The 27769-nt window shown below is 40.2% G+C and overlaps 1 protein-coding gene across 1 annotated transcript; it reads left to right on the top strand.

Annotated features, from left to right (window-relative positions):
- The first annotated feature begins 34 nt into the window (after positions 1–34).
- Positions 35–27420, top strand: frmpd2 (FERM and PDZ domain containing 2). Its single transcript, XM_049563440.1, has 28 exons — positions 35–155; positions 351–514; positions 1075–1140; positions 1232–1411; positions 1708–1783; positions 4844–4931; positions 5243–5399; positions 5517–5588; positions 7318–7492; positions 7721–7853; positions 7949–8087; positions 8316–8468; positions 8576–8761; positions 10209–10368; positions 10535–10727; positions 10869–10969; positions 11345–11425; positions 12835–12942; positions 13360–13476; positions 15011–15192; positions 15429–15494; positions 16879–16972; positions 18204–18289; positions 21633–21828; positions 25273–25487; positions 26431–26497; positions 26735–26940; positions 27315–27420. Exons 1-27 carry the CDS (start codon positions 35–37, stop codon positions 26770–26772), a joined length of 3414 nt encoding a protein of 1137 aa, XP_049419397.1. The 3' UTR covers positions 26773–26940; positions 27315–27420.
- The last annotated feature ends 349 nt before the right edge of the window (positions 27421–27769 follow it).

Here is a 27769-nt window from a genome sequence, read left to right as displayed (position 1 = left end):
AAAACTCAATTTAATATATGTGTATCCCAGCAGGATGGGTACATTTGTGACCCTGGCAGAAGTGTTGGAGGCCCGGGGTTCACCACTGGATGAGGATGAGGTCTGGTGTTTGCTGCTTGCCACCTCTGATGCCTTACTGGACATTTCCAAAAAAGGTAACCACTCATCGGTTCATATTTCCTCCCAATTCCACCTATGTCAGTGCACAGTGCTCTTCTTTCAGGCAGCATTCAAGAGCATCTAAACAGACTGAGGCTGGAACAACGTGCTCACCCACATACCACATGGAAAGATAGAGAAACTCTCTGAGTTGGTAAATGTCACCAGTTTGTGCTCTGCTCTTCGTTTAGGTTCAGGTAACATGTGCAGTGTGCTGAGCCCAGGCTCGGTGCTGCTGTCCGCCAGTGGGAGTCTGGCCTTTAAGAGCTGTGCACGATATGAAGATGTGTCCTCCTTCACAGCTCCGGAGGTCCAGCAGGGTCACGCCGCCTCCACCAGGACTGCAGCCGAAAAGGTTAGAGAACTCGGAGACTTGTTGTGAGGACATATACTACAAAATATCATGATGTAGAGAGGTGGTTCTAAAGCAAGGGGTCAGAAGATCAATCTGAGGGGTCATAAGACGATGAATGTGATAAGAAAAAATCAAAAACATTTCTTCTAAGTATACCATGGCTATTTTGTAGAAAAAAACTGGGTTGTTTTATCACTTCAGGCTTCTAAAAATTATTCAAATTAACCCATCTGACATTTATAAAATGCTCACAGGGTGAACATATTAAATCTTTGAAGAGACTGTGAGAAATTACTTTGTTTTAGGAGGACACATGTTAAAAGGTTGAGAAGCAGACCATCATAGAATATAATGAAATCGTGTCCATCATTGTATACTGCTTTGTTTGGACAGGAATAATATCACAAACCTATGCATCATGAATTTGAATCATTTAGAGATTGTTTGTGACGTTAACTCTTTAATCAGAAAGCATGAGTTACTAACTGGATGTCAGAGAAAGTGTTTTTATATGAGCAGAAATTAATGTCTCAATCATTTCCTTGTCCTGCTGTCTCCAGATGGTTGTGTACTCACTGGGGATGACTCTTTATTGGTGTGTTGATTATCATCTACCTCAAAACCAGGTACTTCCCTCTCCTTTCTATCTCTTGCCCAAACTCGTTCTTGCCTTTTCTTGGTACTTCATCCATTTTACTGTCACCTGTGTCCTCCTAGCCGGTCCAGCTGAGTGCAGAGCTGGAGGGTTTGCTGCTGAGCATGTGTGAGGACATTGTGGTCAGGCGGACCGACCTGCTGACAGTGCTAGAGACCTGTGAACTTCACAGCAGGACCTCGATGCTGCCTCCTGCTGAACGGTTCATCAGGCAGCTGGTAGAAGATGTCTACAGGAACTCAGTGAGTGGGTGGATGAGTGGATGGTGTTGGCAGTGGCACTTCTATACCATTTCAAAAGGAGCGGGGGCAAACTGAGGCCACATGTGATTTTAGAGGACAAAATTGTTACATATTACCTATAGATTTGGTTCTCCAAAAGATTAATAATACACATATTACGGGGGCACTGATTGATTTCAGCTGGTTCAGTGAAGTCATGTTTTGTTTTAAGAAGTTTTAGTTTTGTTTTTGTTGAGTTTACAGATAGCACCAACTCTCTGCTTGTTTCCTTGAGCTGGACAGTGATGTCTTTGCAGGTTGATCACATGTCCATGGCTGAAAATGGATCCCGGCTAACAGACCGCAGTCAAATGATCAGGGACAGATTACACAGTAAGAAACTGATCCCTTCTGTCAGATTTAAACTTATGTTAAAATGCATATATGGTCACACTGAGGCAGACAGCAGCCTGCTATGTTTTTATAATAAGTGTGTGTGTAAGATTTAGGGGGATTTGGTGGCGTCTAGCAGTGAATTGCGGATTGCAACCAGCTAAAACGTCTCCCAGCTAGAATTCCTTCAGTATTCATTGTTCAGGAAGTTTTTATCAGGAGCTGAATTAACCTCAGAGGTGTCATCCTTTCCGAATCAAAAGGACCAGACAATTTAACTGCTAAAAACATTGAATAAAGCAGTTCATGTTACAAATCAGTGCATTTCTGATGCTGTTCGGCATCTCAGAGAAGGGCGGCTGACCCTCAGCATGCTACTGTGTGCTTACCCCTTTTCTCTCACAAGTTAATGTGTGCTCACCTTTATCTAAACCAGACAATAAGGAGGTTTTTACCATGAGCCGAATTATCCGCAGAGGTCTCTTCCTTTCCAAAGCGAGCAGACCCAGTGATTTCAACAGATTACAAAGTTACAAGTTACAAATCATTATACACCAAAGAAAACATAGGCTACTTATTATATAATATTCTATTTCGGGCAATATATCCCCCTGAATCCTACACACTGGTCCTTTAAAGCAATAGTTTGACATTTTATAGAATAGACTTACACACTTTTCTTTACAGAGAGTTAGATGCTAAGATTGATACCACTCTTGGATGTTTCAGTACACTTAATATGAAGCTACCATAAGCAGCTAGTCAACTCAGCATAAAGACAGCAAACAGTTAGCCTGGCTCTGTTCAACTGTGAAAAAGATGAACACAGCTCAATAGTAAATATTTTCTATTTAATTTTTTAAACGCACTCGAGTCAGATTGGAGTCATAAATTCAATGACTTTAAACATACCTTGCCTTATTTAACAGCAATGACCTATGACTTTAAATTGATTTGGGCCTTGTAACTAGAAAATATATGATACTTTCCCCAACTCAAAGATTGAAAAGTATGTTATTTATAAAGTGTGCCATGAATCAATTCATTTCCCTTTACTTGCTAAATCATCTAATATTAATGCTTGGCTATTCATTACCAGCAAGTCAACACTTATTTCATTCACATATAAAAAAACTATGCGGTGGTCAACAAAAAACTATTTGTGCTATGCAAAACACGCAGGTCAGAAAATACAGATGGATTTTTCCATCATGTCTTGTTTAAGACTCAAAACTAAGGACTTGGGACTCATCAGTCTTGACCTGGGACATGAGTGCAAAGATTTGAGACTTATTTGTGACTTGCAAAACAATGGCCTGGTCGCATGTCTGCATATGGACAGAGCCAAGAGTGGAAGCAGGGGTAAACAGCTAGCCTGGCGCTGTTCAAAGGTAATTATCTGCCTCTCAAGCATCACTAAATCTCATTATCACATTACTGTATACCTTCTTTGTTTAATCTGTACAGGAAACAGTGAGGCACATAATCCCTCATAGCACTTCCATTTTTATACTAAAATATAATGTCTTAATAAGACATTATATTTACTTTTTCCAAATTTACTTTTTTATATCACTAATGAGCTTTAGAGGTGCTGGAAGGCAGATTTTTTTTTAATCTTTGGATACACCAATGCAAGCAGTTTCCCCATTACTAGTCATCGCACTAAGCAAAGCTAAGCTAAGCTAAATAAGCAGATACATTGCACACAAGTGGGCTGAAATGCTTCTTTTGATTTAGTCTTCATTTGAAATGTTACAAACAACCTATTCGCCTATGGCTTCAACCTGAGCCTGAATTCAGTCCTCTTGTGTGCGGTGTATCTGCTTATTTACTATCAGTCTGATGTTTCTTGCCATTACCTGCACCAAGTCAGAAGGACTGACAGGGCTGTAAGTTACATGGGGAATGTGCTTTTAAATAAAATAAAATAAGTCAAGCTAAACTAAGCTAAAGTAAGTTAAGCTAAACTAAGCTATGCTAAAATAAGCTAAGCCAAGCCAAGCTAAATTAAGATAAACTAAGCTAAGCTACAGTAAGATAAACTAAGCCAAGCCAGGCTAAGTTAATGCTACAATAAGATAAGCCAAGCCAATTCTAAATTATACTAAGATAAGATAAGCTATGCTAAAATAAGCCAATAAGCCAAGCTAAGTTAAGCTAAAATAAGCTACAGTAAGATAAGCTAAACCAAGCCAAGCCAAGCTAAGTTAAGCTAAGATACGCTAACATACACTAAGATAAGATAAGCCAAGCCAAGCTAAGTTAAGATAAGATATGCTACAATAAGATAAGCCAAGCCAATCTAAGTTATACTAAGCTAAGCTATGCTATGCTAAAATAAGCCAATACGCCAAGCTAAATTAAGCTAAGATAAGCTACAGTAAGATAAGCTAAGCCAAGCCAAGCCAAGCTAAGTTATACTAAGATAAGCTAAGCTAAGCTATGCTAAAGTAAAATAAGCCAATAAGCCAAGCTAAGTTAAGCTAAAATAAGCTACAGTAAGATAAGCTAAGCTAAGCCAAGCCAAGCCAAGCTAAGTTAAGCTAAGATACGCTAACATACACTAAGATAAGATAAGCCAAGCCAAGCTAAGTTAAACTAAGCTAAGCTAAGCTATGCTAAGATAAGATAAGGTAAGCCAAGCCATACTAAGTTAAGCTTAGCTAAGATAAGATAAGTGACTGCTGCTTGCTGTTGCTTCACAGGGGAAAAGGCTAGCCTACCACTTACCAGCACAACCTTGCTAAATCATACATATTTATTTATTTATTTATTTATTTATTTATTTATTGGCTAGACATGTTAATTTCTTCATCTTTTAAAAGAGCCAGACTAGCTGTTCTCGCCTTCTATTATCTAGGCTACACTAAGAGAAAGAAACTGCTGGTTGTAGCTTCATATTAGCGTATAAACATGAGGGTGGTGTCAATATTCTCATCCACCTCTCAGCAAAAAACATATAAAGACTTCTTTTTTACATTTACCATGCCAAAAGTGAAAGCTGTAAGACTGTACTGTGGACATAATGTAAGTATTGTATACCAATTTGTTTTTCAGGAGGTTCTATTAGTAACTCAACATGGGCGCTAAGGAAGAAGATTTCTAGAACGTTCTCCGGAGCATGTTATCCATGCGAGCCCACAAGGTATGAAGTTTGTGTCCAAACATATTTTACACACCTTGTAACAGATGTTTTCAAACCCATTTACAAGTATAAGCACATAGAAGACACAGTGAGAACATATGCTGTTTACTTCAAATTCAACCAAATTCAAGTAAAGTTTGATATATTGCTTAAATGTTAAAAACAATGAGGAAAATGACAAAGACAGTGCTTCTAAGACAAATACCCCAGAGGAGAATAAAATGAGATGTGTGATGTCTGAGCGGTGGTGTCATGAATGACAGATCTCGCCTCCCATCAGACACAGAATGGAAAACTCATTTTCCCTCCAGGGTTCCCTCGGGAGGTCGGCACAGGGAGAGTTACGGCAGCTGGCAGCATCTGAACCGCAGCCCCTGTAGTCCGTACATGGATGGTAATAGAAACTCCAACTCAAGATCCCTCGCACAGTTTGATTCCACAATGAGTCTGAATGACAAGAAACTGAAGGTGGGCTAGAATATTATAATCATCATGTTACATAATATAATAATACAATGAAAACATAATATCTTGTGATGGGGCAAATTGAAGGTATATTGTGTTTTGCCATGTTCTCTGTTGCAGGACATGGGACCTGAGTTTATTAGAATGTTAGATGAGCCGCTGGTTGTCTTGGAGCTGCCTGGATCCATCGTGGTGAGTTCTTGAAAAAGTAAATTAGATCCTGTCATTGTGAGGGTTTGAAGAGATTAACAGTAGTTTGAAGGGTCACACCCATAAACTGTATGCAGAGATGGACGACATGTTTCCACTTATCCCCACTGTACAAACATGAAGCCGGATGCTGCCATCTTGCACTGGTGATGAACTACCTAAAATGACAGAAACCATCTTTGGGAAAAATTTATTTGATGCGTCCTTCTAGTGTTTAGTATATCCCTTCACATATCCAATCTGCTAACATGGAGGGAGATGGCTTTATGACCCACACTGCAAACAGCTACCAGGTGGCGATCAAAATGTTTCGGCTTCACTTTTAGTGAGTTGTCATGTTGTCCATCTTTATATAGCAGTCTATAGTAACACACCTGGTCTTGTAGCCATCAGTAAACGTGGAGTTGCATAGATACATGCCTAATCTCTGCCCCATGAAACTTCTGAGCTTTGTTCACACAGTCACTTATACAATGGTCCTTCTGAATACTTGATTCTGATTGGCTGCAGGGTGTCCATTAATTCCTGATAATTAACATCACCAAGTAGTTCCAGTAAAACTGTCTGTTTACCGTTCTATATTAATGCACTGGCTTCATAGTATGAGTCAGTATAAAATGAGTAACCATAGCAACAGGAACATAGTCAAAGTCTCATTCTTAATTCATTGCAACAGGTTAACAAGCTAATATTTAATCATTCAATCGTGAAAAACTTGATATTGATTGAGGACAATAATGTAGTCTTATTGATAAACATACTGTCAAATTCTACAGTTTGTCAAACATACACAATGTTATTGACTTGCAAAAGCATGAAAATATAAATGGATGGTCTTGATTTTTTTTTTATCTTTGGCAAATTACCATGGTATATACATGTGCATAATGCCCTTCAAAGTGTCCATAATGAGGCAGTAATGGACTCCGTGGAGGGTTCTGGCTTCCCTGTTGTCAATTAATCCCTGTTATACTATGGTTTGGGTGAATACTTGATTCTGACTGGCTGCAGGGTGTCCGTTAAAAACTGATAATGGACACCGACTAAGTAGTTCCAGTGAAACTGTCACTGTTCTAAATTAATGCGCTGGCTACTGTCAAATTATATTCGCTGTTTCTCAACTGTATGCAATGTTATTGACTTTGAATCTTGTTAGCGTAACAGTAGCTTTCTGGCTAATAGCTGGGCCAAAGGGTTCCATAAGCTGGATAGACTAGAATATCTCCTGTTGTTAGGTCATATCTAAGGCTTGTCCTGTTAACTGGGGTAGTGAATAACGTTTCCATTACATAAGAACCTTATGGGGTGGCAAGGATTGTTCCAGGTATTAGGTAAACCCTTAGGTGTTGCTAAGGACACTGAGTTATGACTTGTGAATATGAATTTTGATGGCTAAAACCATAAAAATATGAATGAATATTCTTATGTTTTATTTCTTTGGTGAGTGACCATGGTACAAGCACCCTTTGAGGTGTCCATTATCACTCTTTAACAGCCTCAGACAGTTCACACCTCCATGTCGGTTGTTAAAAAGTGATAAAGGACACCTTCAAGGGAATTATCTATTACTTACACTATCCTTTGTACGTGTAGAATAAAGCATTACTCTGCACCTGTATGGGAAATTTGTCACCCCGAACATATTCGGCAACTGTCTGATTGTTTATTTTTATTTGATTCTGTGCTCTAAATTACTTTCTCCTTCTTGCAGTCCAAAAAAGGGAAATCTCCAACCACTCAGAGAGAGCTGAGTGTGCTGATGCCAAATGGTCAGAGCATCCTGGTCAAGTGTGAGGTGAAATCCAGAGGAGGGGACGTCTTTGACATGATTGTGGCTCACTCCAACCTGGTGGAACATTTCTACTTTGGCCTTGCTTATTTTGACGGTAAAAAGGTTTAGGCTGCTTTGACACAAAGCATGTTTGAAGCATTTTATCTGAGCACTAGAGCATTCCGAGGCCATTTATTCAGGTGATGTAACGTGCTGATGTGGGGAAACATGCACACACTAAAAGCTTGTTGTATGGGACTTTGTGTGGTGTAGGTAGATAAGAGGTTATACTTTATTTCTGTCAACTCATAGTCTTTGTTCTTTTTTTCTATTCTCTGGTCAGATAATGAATTCTTCTTTGTGGACAATGACACCAAGATTTCCAAAGTTGCTCCAGATAGCTGGAAGAAAGTGCCTACAACCACCTTTGTCCTTTTCTTCAGGGTCAAATTCTTTGTCAATGACATTTCTCTTTTGTAAGTATTTTTCTTTCTTGTGTTAATACAAAAAAAGCCATAAAATGTGTCTCTTAAAGTTGAATCCTTGAAATGTGTGTTGTCTTCTTTATCAGGCACAAACAGACCCGCCACCAGTATTACCTCCAGCTTAGGAGAGATCTTTTAGAGGATAGACTGTCCTGCCACGAGGAGACTGCTCTGTACCTCGGAGCTCTGGCCCTGCAGACAGAGTGTGGAGACTGCATGCCTGAGGTTTTGCACCACAAATTTCAATAAGACATGTTACAATAAATTCAAAGGAGCCCTTTTAAAATGATAATGAATACATCAACAAGTAGCCACATATAGAATTTTTTAACTATGTCATAGCATTGTTTTTTGTCATATCAATGGTAAATGGTAAGGTATTAATACTGGAAAGTAATTATAATGCTTTAATTAAGATTTTAGCAATAAAAGGTTTTGTTCTGTTGTGTTAAGGTGTACGGTAGGAACTACTACCGCCCTGACCAGTATGTTTCCAAGAGCGTGATGGAGAAACGTGCCTTGCCTTATATTCAGGAGGAGCTGCTCCGACTTCACACCAACAATGCTCAGATGCTCACCGACGAATCAGAACTTGAGTTCCTTAAGGTGGCAAAATAGTCAAATTTGATAAAGAAAATGAAGATCTAGACTAGTGGCACAACTATAACTACCGTTAATATCATATGAAGCACAGTCTACATTTTTCCCTTTAGGTTTGTCAGCAGTTGCCTGAATATGGCGTGTTGTTCCACCGTGTGATGCGTGAGAAAAAGCCCATAGAAGGAGAGATCATCCTTGGGGTTTGTGCCAAAGGAATCATCGTGTACGAGGTTAAAGATGGCTGCCGATCCACCAGTCAGACTTTCTATTGGAGAGAAACAGCAACAATCTCCTCTAATGTGAGCGGAGTGATCATTTTATCATTTAATTCCCTCTTACTATGTGAAATTCAAATTACTGCCAAAACAGTTTCTATAGACAGGTAGCTGCATATGAATGTAGAATCTGTAGGCAACAGACAAGACAAGACTTTGGTATTGGAAGCATTCTGGTTTTTGTTTGTAGTCCATTTGTAGTCCAAGAAAATATTGACCAATCATGTTTAAGTGAGCTTTGAGTTTGAGAGCAAAGAGGTGGAACTCATTGGCTGAAATGCGATCTTGGAACTGGCTATCATCTGATGAAGATTTAGCTATTAGCCTTTTTAAATGTATCTGTATTTCATGCAGATAAGTGATTATACAGCATTATGACTCTATGTATATTTTGTATCTTAAGTTACTAACTGAACTGTAATCAATAGCCCTTTTTACACAGAGATTTTGCTATAGAGCCGCTACAAAGTCCCTTCTTTATGCTGCCTTTACATTTTTACACACAACCAAACAACGGTGGCATTGAGCAGCTCCTGCGTGTTATTTTAGACAGCATGCTGGCATGCCAGGAATAAGAGAGGTATGACGGGCGTGACATTTAACATGTAACATGTCTGCCTCTAGTGTGACATATAACATATGCGTTGGCAGCACTTTATAAACAATAACCATTGCATTAACATGGCGGTAACAATCATTGACCGTCTATCTTATATGGTGGCTTTTCTCACCCTCCTTTTGGAGGAGAAGGAGCTCCCGGGCCTCATTGGTTTCCTAATATGCAGCCATTTTCGGCCACTGTTCTTCTTCTTTGAGTTAGCTGCTAACTGCTATCAGCCACCTTTGAAATGTCCTGTGCTGGGTTGCATGCATAACAAGTTGTCAAAACAAAACCTGTGCCACGCGTGATCCCGTCCTGCCAGCTGTCCCATTTATATGGACATTGTTCCGGCACTGTCACTACCTCTGAAATTTTCGGCTGCTTTTCTTCTTCTTTGAGTTAGCTGCTAACTGCCATCAGCTACTTTTCAAATTTCCCACAGTGGGTCACAGTTATAACACATTACCAAACGTCACACTTGGGCCGCCCATGATCCTGTCCTGCTGGCTGCTCCTTTCATACAGACATCATTCTGGGGCTGTTTCTACCTCCGATGCCACCTTAAAGGCGAGACAACTCTGTCTCTCCATTCTGCGACTGTACCTTTTATACAGAACAGGGAGGCGGCATAACAGTGTGAAATTCCCACCTTGAAGAGGCAGTGTAAAAAGGGCTAATGACTGGCACACGGATCCATTATCTGGATATCTCTTATGCAAACCCCCAATGTATTGACCGATACCCCTAGAGGCTGATTCGCTGTCAGACCAATAGCCGCTGGGTTGCAAGACTGCTGCTAAAGTAAAAATGTGGTTGATAGTGATGTTTTATTATTTTTCTGTGTAAAACCTTTCCTTCATGTTTTTGCAGAGGCGTAAATTTGTAATAGAATGCCGGGGCAGCAAGAAGAAGTACACCTTCATCACAGAGAGATCGAAGATAGCCAAATATCTGTGTGACCTCTGCTCAGCCCAACACAAGTTCAACAATGAGATGAACTCTCGCCAGCTCAGCCACAGCCTGGTCTCAGGTCAGTTACTGCACCATGACAATAGCCAAAGCTGGCTTTTTGAATTGTAGAACTCACCAAGATTTGTTGCACTTTTCTGTGGACCTTCAGAAAACATTACTGAAGAGATAAAACTCTCTTGTGGTCTATTCCCAACTCCTCCATATTTCTTTGCGTTTGCCTCCAGAGGAGAACATCGTGCAGTATGCAGCAGTGTGTCGCTCTCAGAGCAGCCGGCGCAAGTCCTTCTCCTGTTCAGAGACGCCACAGGATGACAGCGGTTTGACCACACCTCAGGATGAGTCCCTAAACAAGCTGTGTTATGATGTCGCAGCCAAGATCGAGGCCCGCATCAAACAGCAGCGCCTCCATGAGCAGAGGTATGTATTCATCCGGCAGCTCAGGCTAATATTAGTTCTTCTGCTTATTTCAAACAAATTATATCAGAAAAAGCACGTCCTGGTCTCAGAGTACACAATTATGTAGTCACTCTCACAATTAACACATTGTTTTTTCTGTAGTACCTGCTCCAGCAGTCAGCGCAGCAGCACTGGGATGCGTTCCCCAGCCTGCTCTCCGAGGAGCGGATCTGAGGCACCGTCTACCTCCCCAGCAGCCAGAGGTATGACCAAGTGTACTGCTAACTGATGGTCTTCAAACAAGCAACAGCATCAACACAGTCACTGCAACTTCTATTGCCTATGGAGCTGAGAGACAACGGGAACTGGGTTTACTTTGGGTTAAAAGTCAGAAAAAAGTTGACAGCAGCTGAACTGTTTGTGGTCATCACATTTTCTTATTTCCTCACTGATGTGACTTTGTTTCATGAATAATTCAATGGTGACAATAGTTGTGGGATGATGCACTTTGAAAATGTCACAGCTATACCACATTGTGATTTTGATTAAATATGAATGAATGATGGATGGCTGCATCATTTTAGGAAGTTTACTTTTTAAGTAAAGGTTTATGTGTTATTCTGCTTTCTGTCTTACAGAGACTCCAACAAAACTGGGGTCGTCGTCAGAGAGAGAAGTCATATGTGTTACCTTAAAGAAAGACCCAAAGCTTGGCCTGGGTAAGCTGATCACACTTTAATACACAGAACAATGTTACCAACTACAGCAGGGGGACTGGTATTGATTTCACCTTGTGATAATGTGTGTGCGTGTGTCAGCATGGAAAAACGTGATCTTTGGGACACCTATTGTAGCAGGAACTACCACAGAAAAAGACTGAGTACTTTTCCAGGTGTTCATATGTCTGTCTGTCTGTCTGTCTGTCTGTCTGTAGACACAGCGAGGGCGTCACAGCTATGCAAAATACAATCACATAACATGTGTGTAGTACAGATCACAATGAAGGTGAAAATGTGCAAAATGGGCATTATCTGTGCAAGGCCACTGAAAGTAGAGGGGTAGGAAGTAGGGAAAGGGCCACTGGCCTGCCAACTTTATGCCCCGGGTCAATATTCTTTTAATGACTCTGTCTACATGTGCACAGATATTTTTGAAAACGAATATTTTTACCCTTTGTTTTAAAAGATAATTTTGTCCACATTAGAGAGCAAAACGAATCCAAACACTAACTGGCATTAGCTTTCCTCAGCAGTCTCCTCTCATCACAACAGTAGTGAATTGTACAGGCTAGCATTACTTTTTTCAAAACACCTAGTGGAGATCACATCACTGTTGATTCCCTTTTGAAAAAAGGATGACGGAGGTCACCCAAACATACCAGTGATGCTCTGGACATGCTGAATTTTTTCTTCCATTCTTCATCAACAACAATTTCGCTCTGCCTCACTCTGATGGTGTCACATCATCTGCTGGTTTAACCGGACTTGATCCAAAACCGTCATTTCTAGCAGACTTTAAACTGTGGATGCTGAGGTGAAGCAGAAACACTGGGCGCAGCAAACAGCTCTGTTCATCTGTTAAGTGATGCAGTAATACTAAGTATACAAAATGTAAACAAACTGATATTCCACCATTGTTTGTGTTGTTTCTAGTGTATCCTCACTGCACAATCGGCAATGGGCATGCTTGATTACATCATTGTTCTCAAATGCTCTGTTTGACATGTCCACACAGATAAACAGCAGTTTTTAAAAATCTACACCTCTAGAAGGCGTTTTTAACAAAAAATCTTCATTTTGGTGACCTAAAACTCACTTGCATGTGGACAAGAGGCCAAAACACAGGGGAAAATATCAATTCCTAAAAAATATCTGCATCTGTGTAGTTAGGATTTGTAGTTATGAAGTTTTTTTTATTTTATTTTAAACTATTGCAGGCTCTTTTCTTATGTCTACCACTATAGCATGCTCAGGATGCCATGTTACAGTTGCTTTTTCTAATGTCATCCCTTTAATTTTAGTACATTATGGTGCACATTTAGGCCACTGTAACTGGTTGACTTTGAGGGTATGTGGAGAACAAAGCTGATAGGAAGAAATGCTTCACACTGTGGTTTGTGTTCATACAGGTGTTGTGATAGTGGGAGAGGACACTGTGGGGCATTATGACTTGGGCATCTTTGTTGCTTCCATTGTGCCTGGTGGACCTGCTGATAAGGATGGACGCATCCGACCAGGTAGAGAATCACGCAGACACTTTTACTTCCTATTGCTAAAGTTCCACCTTTGACTGTTTGTGACTCTTTGCTTTCCCATTTAGAAAGCAAACTTTGCACTCGTCACTTCCTCAGTTAATTAGTTTCCCCCCTTTAAAACACCTCTAATTCAAACAGTGGACACCCCACTTTGGTGCAGACTCCTCCTATATGTCCAGTTGCCTGGTGGTAGATGTTTTATTCCTCTGTTTTAACAAAATGGATGCAGGGGATGTGTGGCCAGAAAGTGCAAAGGAGGACAGAGAGGGGATGGGAGGTGTCTGTGGGAATCAGTCATAGGCTTTTGGGGTCACGTATTAGTTCACAGGTGGTGGGGTGGTCTTCAAACTCCATTGTTACCGGACACCCGCACCATTTCACTGTGACCTTTGCCTGCAGGTGGTCGTCTGATCTCTCTAAACCATATCAGCCTGGAGGGCGTCACCTTCAGCGAGGCAGCGGAGGTCATGCAGAGCAGCCCTGAGGAGGTGCAGCTCATTATCTCACAGCCAAAAGGTGCTCTGTGTGTGTGTGTGTGTGTGTGTGTGTGTGGTGACTGTATGTGTGTTACATTGCTGGGGCTTTGACCCTTGCCCTCCTATGTGTGCGTGTAACGTTGGTGATTAAGTCATTAGCCTGTTCCACTGATGCACCTGTTCTGAATAACTAACATGTAAAAATGAGATTTCCTTTCTCTTCTTTGTGCTGCATAGTGCCTTTTCTGGTTTCAGCATGCATCCCTGCGTGCATTGTGTAGCTCTATAATATAATAATATGTCAAACTGTTGGTATATTTTTACATCATCATCCTACTTGTTTATCTCCGTGCCAAAATGTCAGTTTTTGTTGACTCATCTTGCTCTCAAGGGTGTAAACAAATCCATCCTCCACCTCTCATTGTACAGTATAAAGCTTCAGACCCTTCAGATGTTTAACACCTTATATTCTATCAGTAATATCAGTACGTGTTAGGACAGAGTTCTGTCTATATGTCATTTCATTACATTTTAAATATTAAAACAGCATGTGTCACAACGATTTTGCTTATATTAAATAAATAAATTGAGTTATTCAGGGTTTCCACATTAGATTTAATACTGGGGAGAATAGTCACACTGCAGCTATGTGGCTACTTACATTGATCCCTACAACCTGTCTCTGATCCCAATGTGTGGTGATTGGCTAATAGCTTACTCGTTACACTGACACGTCAAGGTCAGAAGTGGTTAGGATTAAGACAAAAAGGTGGTGGTTAGGGCTACTACGAGTCAATCACAGATATTCTCTGAGATGAAAGTGATTTGTTTACGAGAATAAACTCAGAAATGTACTGCCAGAGAGTCAGGTGATGCAGTATAAAGAGGGACACAGGCCACAGCGGTAGAAAGATGTGGTGTTTGAGTGGGTTAAGCATGGAACTTTCACACAGGAAAGACCTGTTTGAGTTTAAATTAGCTAGTATAAAGCTGCTGAATGCACACTGTGACCCGTTCGCGTTAATGTCATATTTCAGTGCCAGGACATTCAGGAATATGCACCTGGGTGTACAGAGCCACATTGGCTATTTTCACCCTAGGTGTGAATAGCATTGTTGGCGACAGAAACCTGGGTACAAATAGCATCTGCCTTTAAATTTACTTTCTTGCCAAGAACTCTGTGAGAAGACTGACACCACTCTTGTGTTTGTGTATGTCAAAAGCTACTGACAGCAGCCATTAGCTTGGCTTAGCGTAAAAACTAGAAACTGGGGAAAACAGTTACCCTGGCTCAATCTAAAGACAACAAAATACACCTGAAAACACCTCCAAATTTTATTAGTTTACATGCTGTCTTTTTTTTTTAACTGCACAAAAACATGGACAACTAGCTCGTCCCCCTTATGTTCAATCTTTGTGCTAAGCTAAGCTAAGCTAAGCTAAGCTAAAGAATATTGGCTCTAGCTTCTTAGGGGCCTGTATACTCTGTCAGAAGTGCTTATTGGATAGTCTAAAAACTTGGCACCATTTACAAAATCTTATACAAGGACTGACCTTGTTGTTTGTATCCACAGTGGGCCTGAGTCCAAGCAGTGTGCGCTCTTCTGTGTTGAGGAATAACGAGTGCAACACTACACTGATGACAGACAGTCGATCAGGAGACTACAGCTTGGATGACATTATGCCGGTCATGATGACGCCAAAGACTGGCAACAGGCTACACGTTCCCCGAGAAGTACGAATCCTCAGTACACAGGTAGAATCATGGTGATGGTTTGGTGTTTTTGTGACAGTATCTTTATTTAGAATCATTTAAAGGGTCAATAAGAAATCTATAACCTTTAAGACCAAATTTAGGATGCCAGAGTTAATGTTAGCAATACAAACAGCTAACTGTGCTTCCTACGTGTTGTTTGTAGTGATGATGATTTTGTACTTGCATCTGTACAAATCTGGACTGAAGTGATTTGTTTGTGTCTGTGTTGGTTTCAGGACAGGCCAGAGGAGATCACTGTGGAGCTCAGAAAGATATCAGGAAGTCTGGGCATCAGCATCTCTGTAAGTTCATGAAATATTTTGAAAGAGTTGTAGAGCAGCTGTGAATGGTAGAGAAGCAGTCTGGGCTTAAATGTTATATCAGTATATGCCCAAGGACTGGTGAGGATAACATGTAAAATGGTGCAGAGAAAGATGTTTCTTCTTTTGCTTACCTTGTATTAGCATATGTTATTTGAAGTGGCAGTGCATTGAGAACCAGGGCCACTGTACAACTTTGTGTTTTCTATATAGAGTAATTAGTGCAGCAACTGATCTCTAGCAGTGGGTCAAGTCTGCGCTACGCAATCTGATTAACATCTGACAGGATTACAGAGACCTTGTTTACACTTGGTCTTAAAATGTGTTTCGATGATCTGAACACAAGTAGAAAGCTGAGACACCTCACTGTTCACACCTGGGTCTCTTATGCTGTCTCCAGCTGAACAGTTGTGTTCAGATTTTGTTACTACGTACGTCATTACGCTAGAGCAGTGATTCCGAACTGGTGTGTCGTGGGCCCATTCTGAATGGACCGCAAATGCCTCAAATTTGCGGTCCAAAAAAAAAACAAAAAAACCACACTTTATTTTTAAGTGCAGTAAATTTCAAGCACAGAGCTTTTATTTTGAAATGCCATTTTCTGCTGTACAGTGAGTGACTACTTGATAGAGACAGCAAACTAACTCACTGGTTTGGCCAAATGCAAGTATGATGCTGAATGCATTAAACTGTAGGACCTCGAACTAATGACTGAAATGAAATCTGGTCCCAGTGACTGGACCAGTTGGGAACCACTGCGCTAGAAGATCAAATGGCCTGTGCTCAGTTATAACATCCACATTCTTGTCAGTTACATTGGCAGTTGTTTCGGTACAGCTGGAGATATCGCTGTAAGCAGAATCCAACTCATCTCTCTCCATAGGGCAAAACAATGGATTGTCACACAACACTTTGTCCAACTCATTGTAAAATGGGCAAGTTATAGAGCATTATTGGCTCTCACCAAAACAACTAGCATGTCTTGCATTGATGACGTAGTCCTTGTCAGAAGGACATCAGTGTGCATTAGTGTTCACATGTGGTCAAATGCATCCCAGACCATCTCAGCAGTTGGTTTCAGTGATCAGATCACAGTGCATCTTGGTGTTTTTTGACCCATGTATTTAGTGCTGTCCACCTATGATCAGATCATCCAAGGCACATTTTAAAATCAAGTGTAAATCGGGTCAGAGAGATGTTGGTCCACATGACCTTACTCACACTAGTGACCGCCACACTATGAACTGAGCAGCAACAAATAGCGAAAATAACAACCAAAGCTATGTCTTTGTACACTGTTTTCCCTCCTACCCATCAGTTTATCAGAGATATGTCCTGAATTAAAGTTTCATTATTAATCCTTCAGGGTGGTGTCAACACTAACCTTCGTAATGGAGGAATCTACATCAGAAGCCTTGTTCCAGGAGGGGCTGCCGAGAGAGACGGACGTATACATTCAGGTATGACTGTCAAGTATCAAATCCAACAATGTGAAGACCTTATGCACTTGTGGTGAATCTTCTCAAACTGGTTTGATAATGTTCGCCATTTATTGAGTTCTTACAACGTGAGAAATCTGCAGATTTGCCGCAGACTTACAAAAACCTCAGCACAGAGTCCTTAGCACTTTCTGAATTTGACAGTTAGACATCCTGAGGACAGAATCATTGAACTGCATGTTTATAGCCCATCCCTCTAAAATTGAAAAAAGATATATGTGTTGTTCATATAAAACCTCAGTTATTCTTCCAGTGGACCAAGGAAAACAATTGCAACTTACAGGCATACAGTACCAATAATGAGAAGCATATTACACCTTACTCTCAGATGAAACTGTAACTAAAGGCCATCTTGCGGTGGGATCACTCCATCCGTAACACTGCAGTCCGCAACTTAGAACGAATGTGGGCCAGGGGTGTAAATTGGAGGAACCAGTGGCCACTTAGCCACTGCCTACCCCCTACTTCCAGCCCCCTTGCTAAGGCCACACCCATCTTTGAACTCAGCCTTCAATTTGAGCTCAACTAGACAGCTGTGAAGTTTCATGATAATGTCTTGCACAGTTGTGATGCTGTCGTGTTGAAAAATCAGACAGACAGACAGACATATATTGGCAAAATACTCACAACAGCTTCTGTGAGAGTGTTTGCTACAGGAAGTGTCATCAGGACCACATTTTACCATGATCACACACACACACACACACAGACACACACACACAAAGTGAAAACAATACCAGCTGTCACAACGTTGTCACGGCTGGTAACTAAAAAAACAGGAAGATAAACAATGTATGGTAGACATTATGTTATGTTGTCTTAATTGCTTTTTTGGACTGAAGGAAATGAGAGCCTACAGCAAATAATTAAATTCAACACTTTAGATTTATTTTTGAGCATCTTTCCCCGGAGCATAACAGCTCCCCGAGTGGACAAACAACATTCCGTTTAACACCGTATCACTAATATTCAACACTCATTAAGACTGGGAAATTTGGTGTGTGTGTGTGTGTGTGTGTGTGTATGTTTTGGCATTTAGCTGATGCTTTCAGTAGAGCAAGAATGATATTAAAATCCAGAAATAAAACCCAACACAAGGATGTGATGCAGCAATGTAAAGAGCTGAAACAATCAGAGGAGGGAAATCTAATCAATTTATTTGTTTATTTGTTCCAAACTTTCTGTGTTACAGGTGACAGAGTGTTGGAGGTGGATGGGATTAACTTCCAGGGCTTCACCTACCAGCAGGCTGTGGAGTGTCTGAGTAAAACAAGAGAGGTAATGGATGACTTGTGACTGATGTTGTATTATGTCAGTGTGAGAGAACCATCAGAGACCAGTGATGACATATACACTGATGATGATGATCATCATCATCATCATTCTCTACAAGATGGCCTGGCACAAAATATTGTACACACCTTCATGGTTTGCAGAGAATTAAACCTCATGACGAATGATGCCCCGACTTTTCCACTAGTGCCGTGACCATGACGTTGATATTTTATAACAACTGGATGCATTATGATATGCACATTTATGTCCTAACAGGATAAACTGTAATCATTTTGGTGATCCTTTCAGCTGTACTCTTTTTATGAGGTCAGATTTTTAATTGTCCAACACTTTGGTTCCAGCTGTACTTTGATGCAGTGTCTCAAGTTAGATACTTCCATTAGTACACTTACATGTACTAGACTGTGTACACAATGTACTAACTTTCATAGTGCCCAAATTTTGACATAGTAGTGTTGCCTCAAATTAGCCATGGCCATGACTCACTTACTGGAAATGACAATCGCAAGATTAGACAGCTTTTCTTCTTCTGTTTGGCGAATTGCAAGCAGACAGAGCATTATCAACATTTGACGAACGATTGTAAAAATATAATACAATACAAAATATATGCCTGCTACATCTGCTTGTTTGCTCAATTGACTTCTTCCATATTGATTTATTTATCTATTTACTGATTGTAATGAATATGAAAAAACTTTCACGGCACGTTTCTATATCTATGAATGTCTGTAGCTGATAGTGACCGGCTCCATCACCAGTTGATCTATTGAGTTCATGATAGCTGCCACATTTTGTGAAAATGTACAACTTGTCAAGCAACTGACAACAAATCTAATACTAAAATCTTCGACACTGAAGATGACAGTTGAACATTAATAAACAATAAACGTTAACTACGCTGACAGGCCATATAGCGTACGCCACAACACATGTAAAGTCATTGTCTGATGATAAAATGCACCGCTAGCAAGCTAATGTTAGCATTTGTGTTATCGTTTGCAGTACCAAATTATTACAGATTTAGGCCTAACACAGTAAAGAAAATGGTGGCTTATATCTGACAAGTGGTAGTGAAAAATACACATGTACCGCTAGACGGTCAACATTTTACAAGTTTGACATGTGGTCCACTACGTAGGCATGACAGCGACCAGTAAGCGGGGGACCAGGATGTATGCTGGGCTTTGAGGCCAATTTTATAGTGGCTAAACTGTGGAATTACAAGTACTGAGCCTGTCACGTGATGTCATGTGCCAAAAAGACTTTTTCCCATAGATTAAAATTTGGAAAGAGATGTCTGTGAATCAGTGGATACTAAGGCTGTGCAATTAATCATCTGGTGATCGTGATTATGATTTTGAGGGCAAACGATTTCAAAATTAATTAAATCGAGGGTAAATGATTTTTGGTCACGGATGGCTGGAGATGTTATTTTGTCTTCACATGCATTTCAATTTTGATCAAAATAATTGTGATTATGATTTTTTCCTTAAAGGGCCAGTGTGTAATGTTTGGCATGGTTTATTGTCAATCTGAATCTGAATCTGAATATTCTACCCATTAATATGTCTATACAAGTGTATGATCGCTATAAAATAAAATTCGTTTGGTCTTCGTAGCCTTATAATTATGCTTTTATATATATATATATATATATATAGCAAGGGCCTTGCTTTAGAGAGGTCGCCATCTTGCGCTGCCATGTATGTACGGCAGACCGAGTTGACAATCCAGCCAGCCAGAGAACGCGTTTCGTGTGTAAAAATGAACCAACGAAGACAGAGGAAGGAAGGAAGAAGGAGGAAGAAACAGCAGAGTGTTAGTAGTTCGTCGATAGAGAGTAGTGAAAAGTTTTTTTAGTTATAAAGTTTGCGAATGGACCACACTTACCACGCAACAGGAGAGAATGAACCCGAACCGTCATCTGCGAGGAAAAGAAGATGCAACTTCACTCCTTGTGATGCACTCTCTGCAGCGCTTTTCCTCCTGATGATATATCTCCCCAACGATGGCAGCAGTAGCACCGAATCCCATTCTGTGCACTCAGCCTCTCTTCTCACCTGCTCAGCATCAAACACATGGAGTTCCTTATCTGTATGCTCTGGCTCAAACAGGTATGGGTCTGGGTCTGTGTCCGCTACAAGAAACTCTTCAAAATCGCGTTCAGAGTCGTCCATTGCAGCTACTATAGTCCGGAGATATTGCTAGGCTAAATAAACAGCTGAGCACTGTTTACCGACTACGCTGTCAGTCAGTGTGCAGGCTGGAGATTGGCGGAGCAGAGAGGGGAGGGGGGTCCCCACTAAGTATGGTAAATGAGTATGTGTGTAAAGTTATGAGAAAGAGTCAGAGTTTGGAACGTAGTGGAGTGTTACCGGAGTTTCTGGAGTGCTCAAATAAACGGGCCTTTTTCCCGAACGCTCCTCTGGTCTCCTGCTCGTGAGGGATTCATTACAATATCGTAACATGGTTTAGATTTCTAAATAAACATTCACCTCTTCGGTAGATAGACCTGCTCCTGAAAAAGTCGTGCGCAAGGCTTTTTGTCCCTACGAGGCTGCCGTCATTTACCCGACGGGAGGGGTGAGCGAGTGAGCCCTGCAATCTAGAATTTGACCACCGATGTCACTGTTTTCAACCCATTTTACACACTGGCCCTTTAATCGAGCAGCCCTAGTGGGCATTTTTTTGAGCATCACAACCGCCATGAAATTACTCGTTTCACTATCGGGATTTGATCTGGCCATTTTTGGCACCATGTGCCACTGAGCAACTTTCATAAGAATAAACAGGACCGTGCCTCCAATGCTGTATCCAGGTCTCTTAATACATCCATGGATGGGACCTGTACAATATTCCACACTCAATCTTTTGAATGTTGCACCATCTGACGGCTCATAGTGCACTACATTTTGCCATATTTCTCAGGGTTGATGCACTCACACACTTGAAATAGCAAATATAAGTACAGAAGTTTCTGATTTGAGACACAGCATTCACTAAATGCTATTTTGCAAATGTTAGCATGCTTACATGCTAAACTAAGATGGTTAACAAACATACCTGCTACACATGTTTGCATTGTCATTGTAAGCATGTTAGCATGCTGATGTTAGTACTTAACTCAAAGCTTTACAGAGCCTCTAGCATGACTGTTTCCTTTATTGCTCAAACGTATCTCTTATACTATTCTGCTGCAACCATCTATTTCCATTCTTCCCAACAGAGACCTTTTCTGGTCCGCTCCCTCTCCTTAGTAGCGCTTTTATCTCTTGTTTGCATTCCTCCCGATCACGTTCTTGTCTGTCCTCCTCTTTTTTAGGTGGTAACCTTAGTTTTGGAGAGGGTGTCGATGAACCTACCCAGGGTTTCTCTGAGTGCAGACACCAACAGCAGCGGGTCCAATCAGAGCATGAGTCCTACTACGAGCCGGCTAAGGATCAACAGTTGCTCGTCCATCAGCACGAGTCCAAACACAATCTCTGACCGGTCCAGGGACTACAGCTTTGTCACTGAAGGTAGGAAAACTCAGTTTAGCTTTGGACCAATTGAATTTAAACTTCAGTGCACAAAATACATAGAAATGCCTCAACAAACAGAACACCCAGGATCTCTTTCTGGGATCTGCTCAGAATTATTTGCAGGGAGTATTTGGGCTTTTGTAAACTTCTCATAATTATTACCAATAGTTCAATCTGCAGTTCCCTCAGAGCGACAGAACGTTGTATCACAAAACCGGTGTGAGAGACCGTGTCTAAGCTGTTTTGTGCATTAATAGCCGGCCAGGTTAGCCTGGCTGCTTCAAGGTGAACTTTAACACACTTCTTTCTCTACATCCTGATCTTCCTTGCTGACCCTGACCTTTCCCTTCTTATCCCTCTGGCCTCCCTTATCCTTCGGCCTGTCCTTCTATATATGTCATTCCACACCTCTCCTCTTTACTCTCACACAGACAGACAGATCACACCTTTTAATATAGCACAGAGACAATTTATCATCTTGGCAACCATTAAAAAAGACACATGAGCCAATGTCCACTTGACATCTAAACCCTTAAAATGTCCCTCCTACCCATTTTTGTACAGGCCTTTGTTGTTGCTTTTGTAACTACATGCATGTATCTGTTACTGAATAATATATCTCAATTGATATTTTCTTTATCAAAATGGTTTTATAATTGATTTTACTGTTGCCTTTCATCATGTCTACAGAAGGATGAAGAGGACATGCAAGTAATGATTTCATTTTCTTGAATGTGATTTTTTTTATATCTTGATGTAACAAGTCTAAATATCTTATGACAAAATAATTATTCTGTGATGAAGAAAGTTTGTTCTGAACATATTTTGAATTGGCACATTTTTGTTTAGCTATTTTTTAATAGCTGTGATGAACAAAAACCTCAAAGGATGAATGTGACATTTTTGGAAATACATTTATTTGTTTTCTTGTTTAGAGTGACGTGAAAAGATTGACACCACTTTGATATTTCCCTGGTAAATATCTGGCTACAACCATGGATACATAAAGAAAACTGGATACAGCATTAGAGGCATGGTCCCTGTTCATTCCTGTGAAAGCTACTCAGTGGTACAAAAGGTTTTTTTCCCCTTGTCGTTGGGTCACGACAGCAAGCGCACTAGGGACTCGCGGCAGACAAGCAGCTTACCTCCAGTTTAGCTCTCTGCTAACTTGAATGGGGATAAAATTATTTAATCATGCTTAATCAGACTCTTCTAAACTTTGGAAATGTTACCGTACAGAATGGATCAAATCCCAATCATAAATGGGTCATTTTGTGATCTGATTTATAGACATCTCTATTACATTGTAAGTCTATGATCTGGAAGTTTCACATTTGGCCACTACATAAAATTGGCTTCAAAGTGCGATGCTTTTTCTAGGGGCTTGATCACAAGGTAACAGATCTAAATACAGGCGTAAAGGACCACCAAAACGCACTGTGATCCAATCACTCAAACTTCTTGCAGAGGTTATCCAAGATGCATTTGACCATATATCTTTTGCAGTGTAAAATGCGCACCTGTAAATGATTCACCATGAGTAATCCAGAAGTTGTAATTCTATGGTTTGGCCACTATGTGAAATTGGCTTCAAAGAGGTCTTTAGTACAGCTAGTTAGCTTAGCTTATCTTATCTTAGCAGAAAGACTGGAGAATGGAGAAAGAACTAGCCTTACAAGCCTGGCTGAAAATCTGCTTACCAATACATCTACAACTCACTTATCAACATGTTATAATTTATTTGTTTTAGACATAGAAAAAACAAAGGGTAAAAATGACAAGTTTTTACCTTTAGCTATTTTATGCTCACCAGCTGTTGGCTATAGCCTTATGTTTACCAGAAATATATGAAAGAGCTCGTTATTCCCAGCAAGAAAACGATTAGCATATTTCCCAAAAAGTTGAACTATTGCTTTTAAAGTACTGAAAGTCACTAAATGTATAAAACAAACAAAAAGGGAATAGAAAATGTATCCATCCTTTTTAGCACCCTGCCTGCTAGCTATCTTAGGCAGACAACTTGAGTCTGCTGCTACTCTCAAATGGTATGTCCTTCTCAATGAAACATACTGCATATCCAACACACCCTTTGCTACTCTACATGGCAGTATAAAGGCCTTTGCACATGGGGGCGTGACCTGAAAATGCAAAATACTCACCTGTGAATATTTCGCATCAAAACAACTGCAACACTTGTTCAATGAAAGGGTTAAATAAATTCACACCAGCTAATTTTTCAGAAAAAAGTAATGGATTCAACCCTGAAAATGCAAAATACTCACCTGTGAATATTTCGCATCAAAACAACTGCAACACTTGTTCAATGAAAGGGTTAAATAAATTCACACCAGCTAATTTTTCAGAAAAAAGTAATGGATTCAACATCATCCAGTGATGATGACCTTGTCCTCTTCCTCCTCACTCAACAAAAGAGGAGATTTTGGCAACACCCCATTTTACAAGGTAGAGAAAGAGAAGGACAGTTCCACTGCCTCAAACATTATTGAGTTTCGTCCTAGCGAAATGCTCTAAGTAAATCTGAGTTGCCTCTGGTTAACAGTTATGCAGTGTATGTATTTAGGGCTTAAGATAAGGACGAAAGGAGTAGATCTGGTATGTGCTGCCTTTGTCAAGGTTGAAAGGTATAATAAAATTTGCTGTCTTGTTTCGTACGTAGCCTACGAGTTGTTGTTTTACACTATGTGATTGGGTGATGTCTTTATTTGTGGTGTGAAAAATTAGAAATTCAACCTTGTTCCCCCCCAAATTGTGACATTTTGGCTGTGCACTGTTTGCATTCTGTGTGAAAGTACTGAGGACAAAAAAGAAAAAAAAAAACAGTTGAAAAAACTATATTTACATGAATTAATTGCATATAAAAGGAAAAAGTGTACAGGCCTTAAGCCATCATTGCTCTGCTCACTCTTTAGCTTTGCCATGCCTGTTGCTAGATTGCATTCCCCAAAACAATGCTGTAACTAGGTGACTTGCAACCACTGCTGCGGTGCATAAGCATTTCATAAGACCCACCTACCACCATATAGCATTCACCTGTAGACTCTCATTCACCTGTAGACTCTCAGACCGTTCCCCGTGGTAAGTTATTATCATCACTCTCCAATCCCAGATTTGTTGCATCCTTGCAGGGAGTGATGAGGTCTGAGACTAGACACCAAATATCAACTCCGCTTTGATTCTTGCATATTCATTTTTATGTTTAAACCTTGACAAGGCAAAATTAATTAAGATATACATCTAATGGAGATTCTAAAAGAAAAGATAATCAACTTTATCTTTTCTCTTTCCTTCCCTCCTCTTCTCCCATTTACCTCCTCCTTCCAATTCCCTTTAATATCTGACTTCATACGTCTACATTGTGTTTCACCTCGTCATTATCCCATTACTGCCTTCCCCATCCTCCCACCTCCAAACTTTCAGACAACACCCAGGAAGTGACTCTAACTAAGAGTGCCAACGGCCTAGGCTTCAGTTTCATAATGTGCGAGCTGGATCCGCCCACTCGGGACTTTGGCAGCCTGGTCCGGATAAAGCAGCTTTTCTCCGGCCAGCCCGCCCAGCAGAGCGGCAGGATCCAGGAGGGAGACGTGCTGTTGGCCATCAATGGCCAGTCACTCAAGGAGCTGTCATATCCAGTATGTGCAGATTTTAAATTAAGTCTAGACATTTGTGTTTATGAGTTTCATTAGTATTCCTTTATTTGCTCATATGTAATGGACTTAGTCTTATCTAATGTACCTGTTATCATTTTCATGATGATTTGTCAGTTTGACACATGACTGTAAACGTAATGTCTGCTATGATAAATATGATACTGTTGTATGAGTATATGTAATTATTGTTCAATATTCTGACCATATTCAACATATCAACGCATTTGAAAATATAATTTCTACTTTTAACTATTGTGGATTATCTAATGACCTAGATGTTATTTTGAGGAGAATTATATTATAAAGGAAATACTGTTACATATACATTTTTTCTAGTTATTTGGCATGAAAATGGTGCGTTTTAAAATGCTACAAAACATCAGTCAGTGGTGGATGTAGCTGAGTACATTTACTCAAGTGCTGTACTTAAGTACAGATTTGAGATACTTGTACTAACTTGAGTATTTCCATTTTATTTAACTTAATACTTTTGTCATAAACTGAAAGGTTAAGTGTTAAACTAAATAAACTCTTTACAAACTCTATGGAATCAGCTGGAAATGGTCACAAAGCCGAAAAAGGGCTGTTTTTGTTATACCGTGAAGTATAAAGTAAAGTATAAAGTATATAAAGGAGTTAAAATGAGCATAACCACTAAAACTAATTACACTTTTACAGCACTAAAATTTAACATACACATGAATGCAGTGGTAATATTAATCCAAAAACATCATATATAATAGTAAATCACTGACAGGAAACATTTTACTGCACAATGAGTTTATTTACTTTTGATATTTGAAGTATATTTTGCTGATAATACTCCAGACTTTTACTTAAGTTACTTTAATAGAGGACTTTTACTTGCAGTGCGGTATTTTCACTTTGTGGTATTGCTGTTAAAAATTCTCTTCTCTGCCTGTAGAGGGTGCTAAAGCTGTTCAAGACTTCACCACCTGAGGTTCGACTGACTCTCAGTCGACCTGCACCAGGTAAACACACACACACACACACACACACACACACACACACACACACACACACACACACACACCTTTCAAAAAGTGAGGACTGTCCAAAATGTCCTCACTTTGCTAAAACGTCCTCACTCTGTTGCTAAAAATTTTTTTTTGGTCCTCACTATGTAGCATGTACAAGTACAGTCTAACATATGCATGTACACACTTAAACGCACCTAATTTCCTCACCTATCTGTGTGTTTTCTGTAGGGATCCTTCCTTCCATCGATCACTTTACTGGCACGTGAGAGATGACACAGTGTCGTACTGCACCAGCATCATGGGATGTTCAGAAGCATCACTGTGTTTCCTGATCAGTCCGGCAGTGGTGATGGAAACCGAGTAAAGACTGACCGATTGGGATGTGATCAGTGCACTAAACTGATGTTATTGATGGACTCTGACACTGCTGAAAGGTCAGTGATGTTTCACAGTGTGACAAGATGTGACTCAACAAAACATGTTGTGACGTTCTTGATGACCAGACAGTTTATTGAGGGCTGTCATATCAGATTTTCATCTCTTGTAATTGTCACAGAGAATCTGTTTAATGGGTGTACATTAGTCCAGAGGGATAAACTGTTTTCAGTCACCTCAAACACTGCAGCCAAGCATTAATATCACATATTAGACACATAATGTAACTAACTGTGACATGATGACACAACATGACATGGTGCTACACCAAAACTTTTGGATCTGAATTATTGCTTGCTGTTGGTTTTGTCTTCAGTTCAAACATAACTCAGGTCAGTTCTAATAGCAAAGTTTTGTCTCGTCTGTTTTCCAGGCATACTAAAGAAATAGAAGAGGAGACCAGAATGGTTGGAGGCCAAATCTGGATGGATCTGTGGAGGCAACAGTCAAATAACATGGGTAAATGGGTAATAAGGGTGAATGGTGGCATTATTAAACAAGTGTCTTTTGGATTGTGTTTGATTGTTGATGATTTCAAAGAGAATTTATATGTCATATAGATTTTTAGAAAAAATGTATTTCCTTGGTATTCAACGCATTCTCATCCCAACTCGTCAAATATCACCGCTTTGTCAGCTGACTTTCGGGCCTACATATGACGTGCTAGGTATCCTCCTGCATCTGTTGTTGACATTCTGGGATGTTGTGTCAGTTTACACTTAATACATGCATTGCGTCTTTCAAAATACACTTCCATTTTCACAGGGTGTGTGCAGTTTCTGCTCATTATATGCATACAGTCTTTTTTCAAAATACACTGATGTCAGT

Source organism: Epinephelus fuscoguttatus, linkage group LG20 (genome assembly GCF_011397635.1).
Source record: "Epinephelus fuscoguttatus linkage group LG20, E.fuscoguttatus.final_Chr_v1".
Taxonomy (NCBI): Eukaryota; Metazoa; Chordata; class Actinopteri; order Perciformes; family Serranidae; genus Epinephelus; species Epinephelus fuscoguttatus.
The sequence above is the reverse complement of the archived record's forward strand: the minus strand, read 5'-3'. Positions and strand labels throughout refer to the sequence as shown.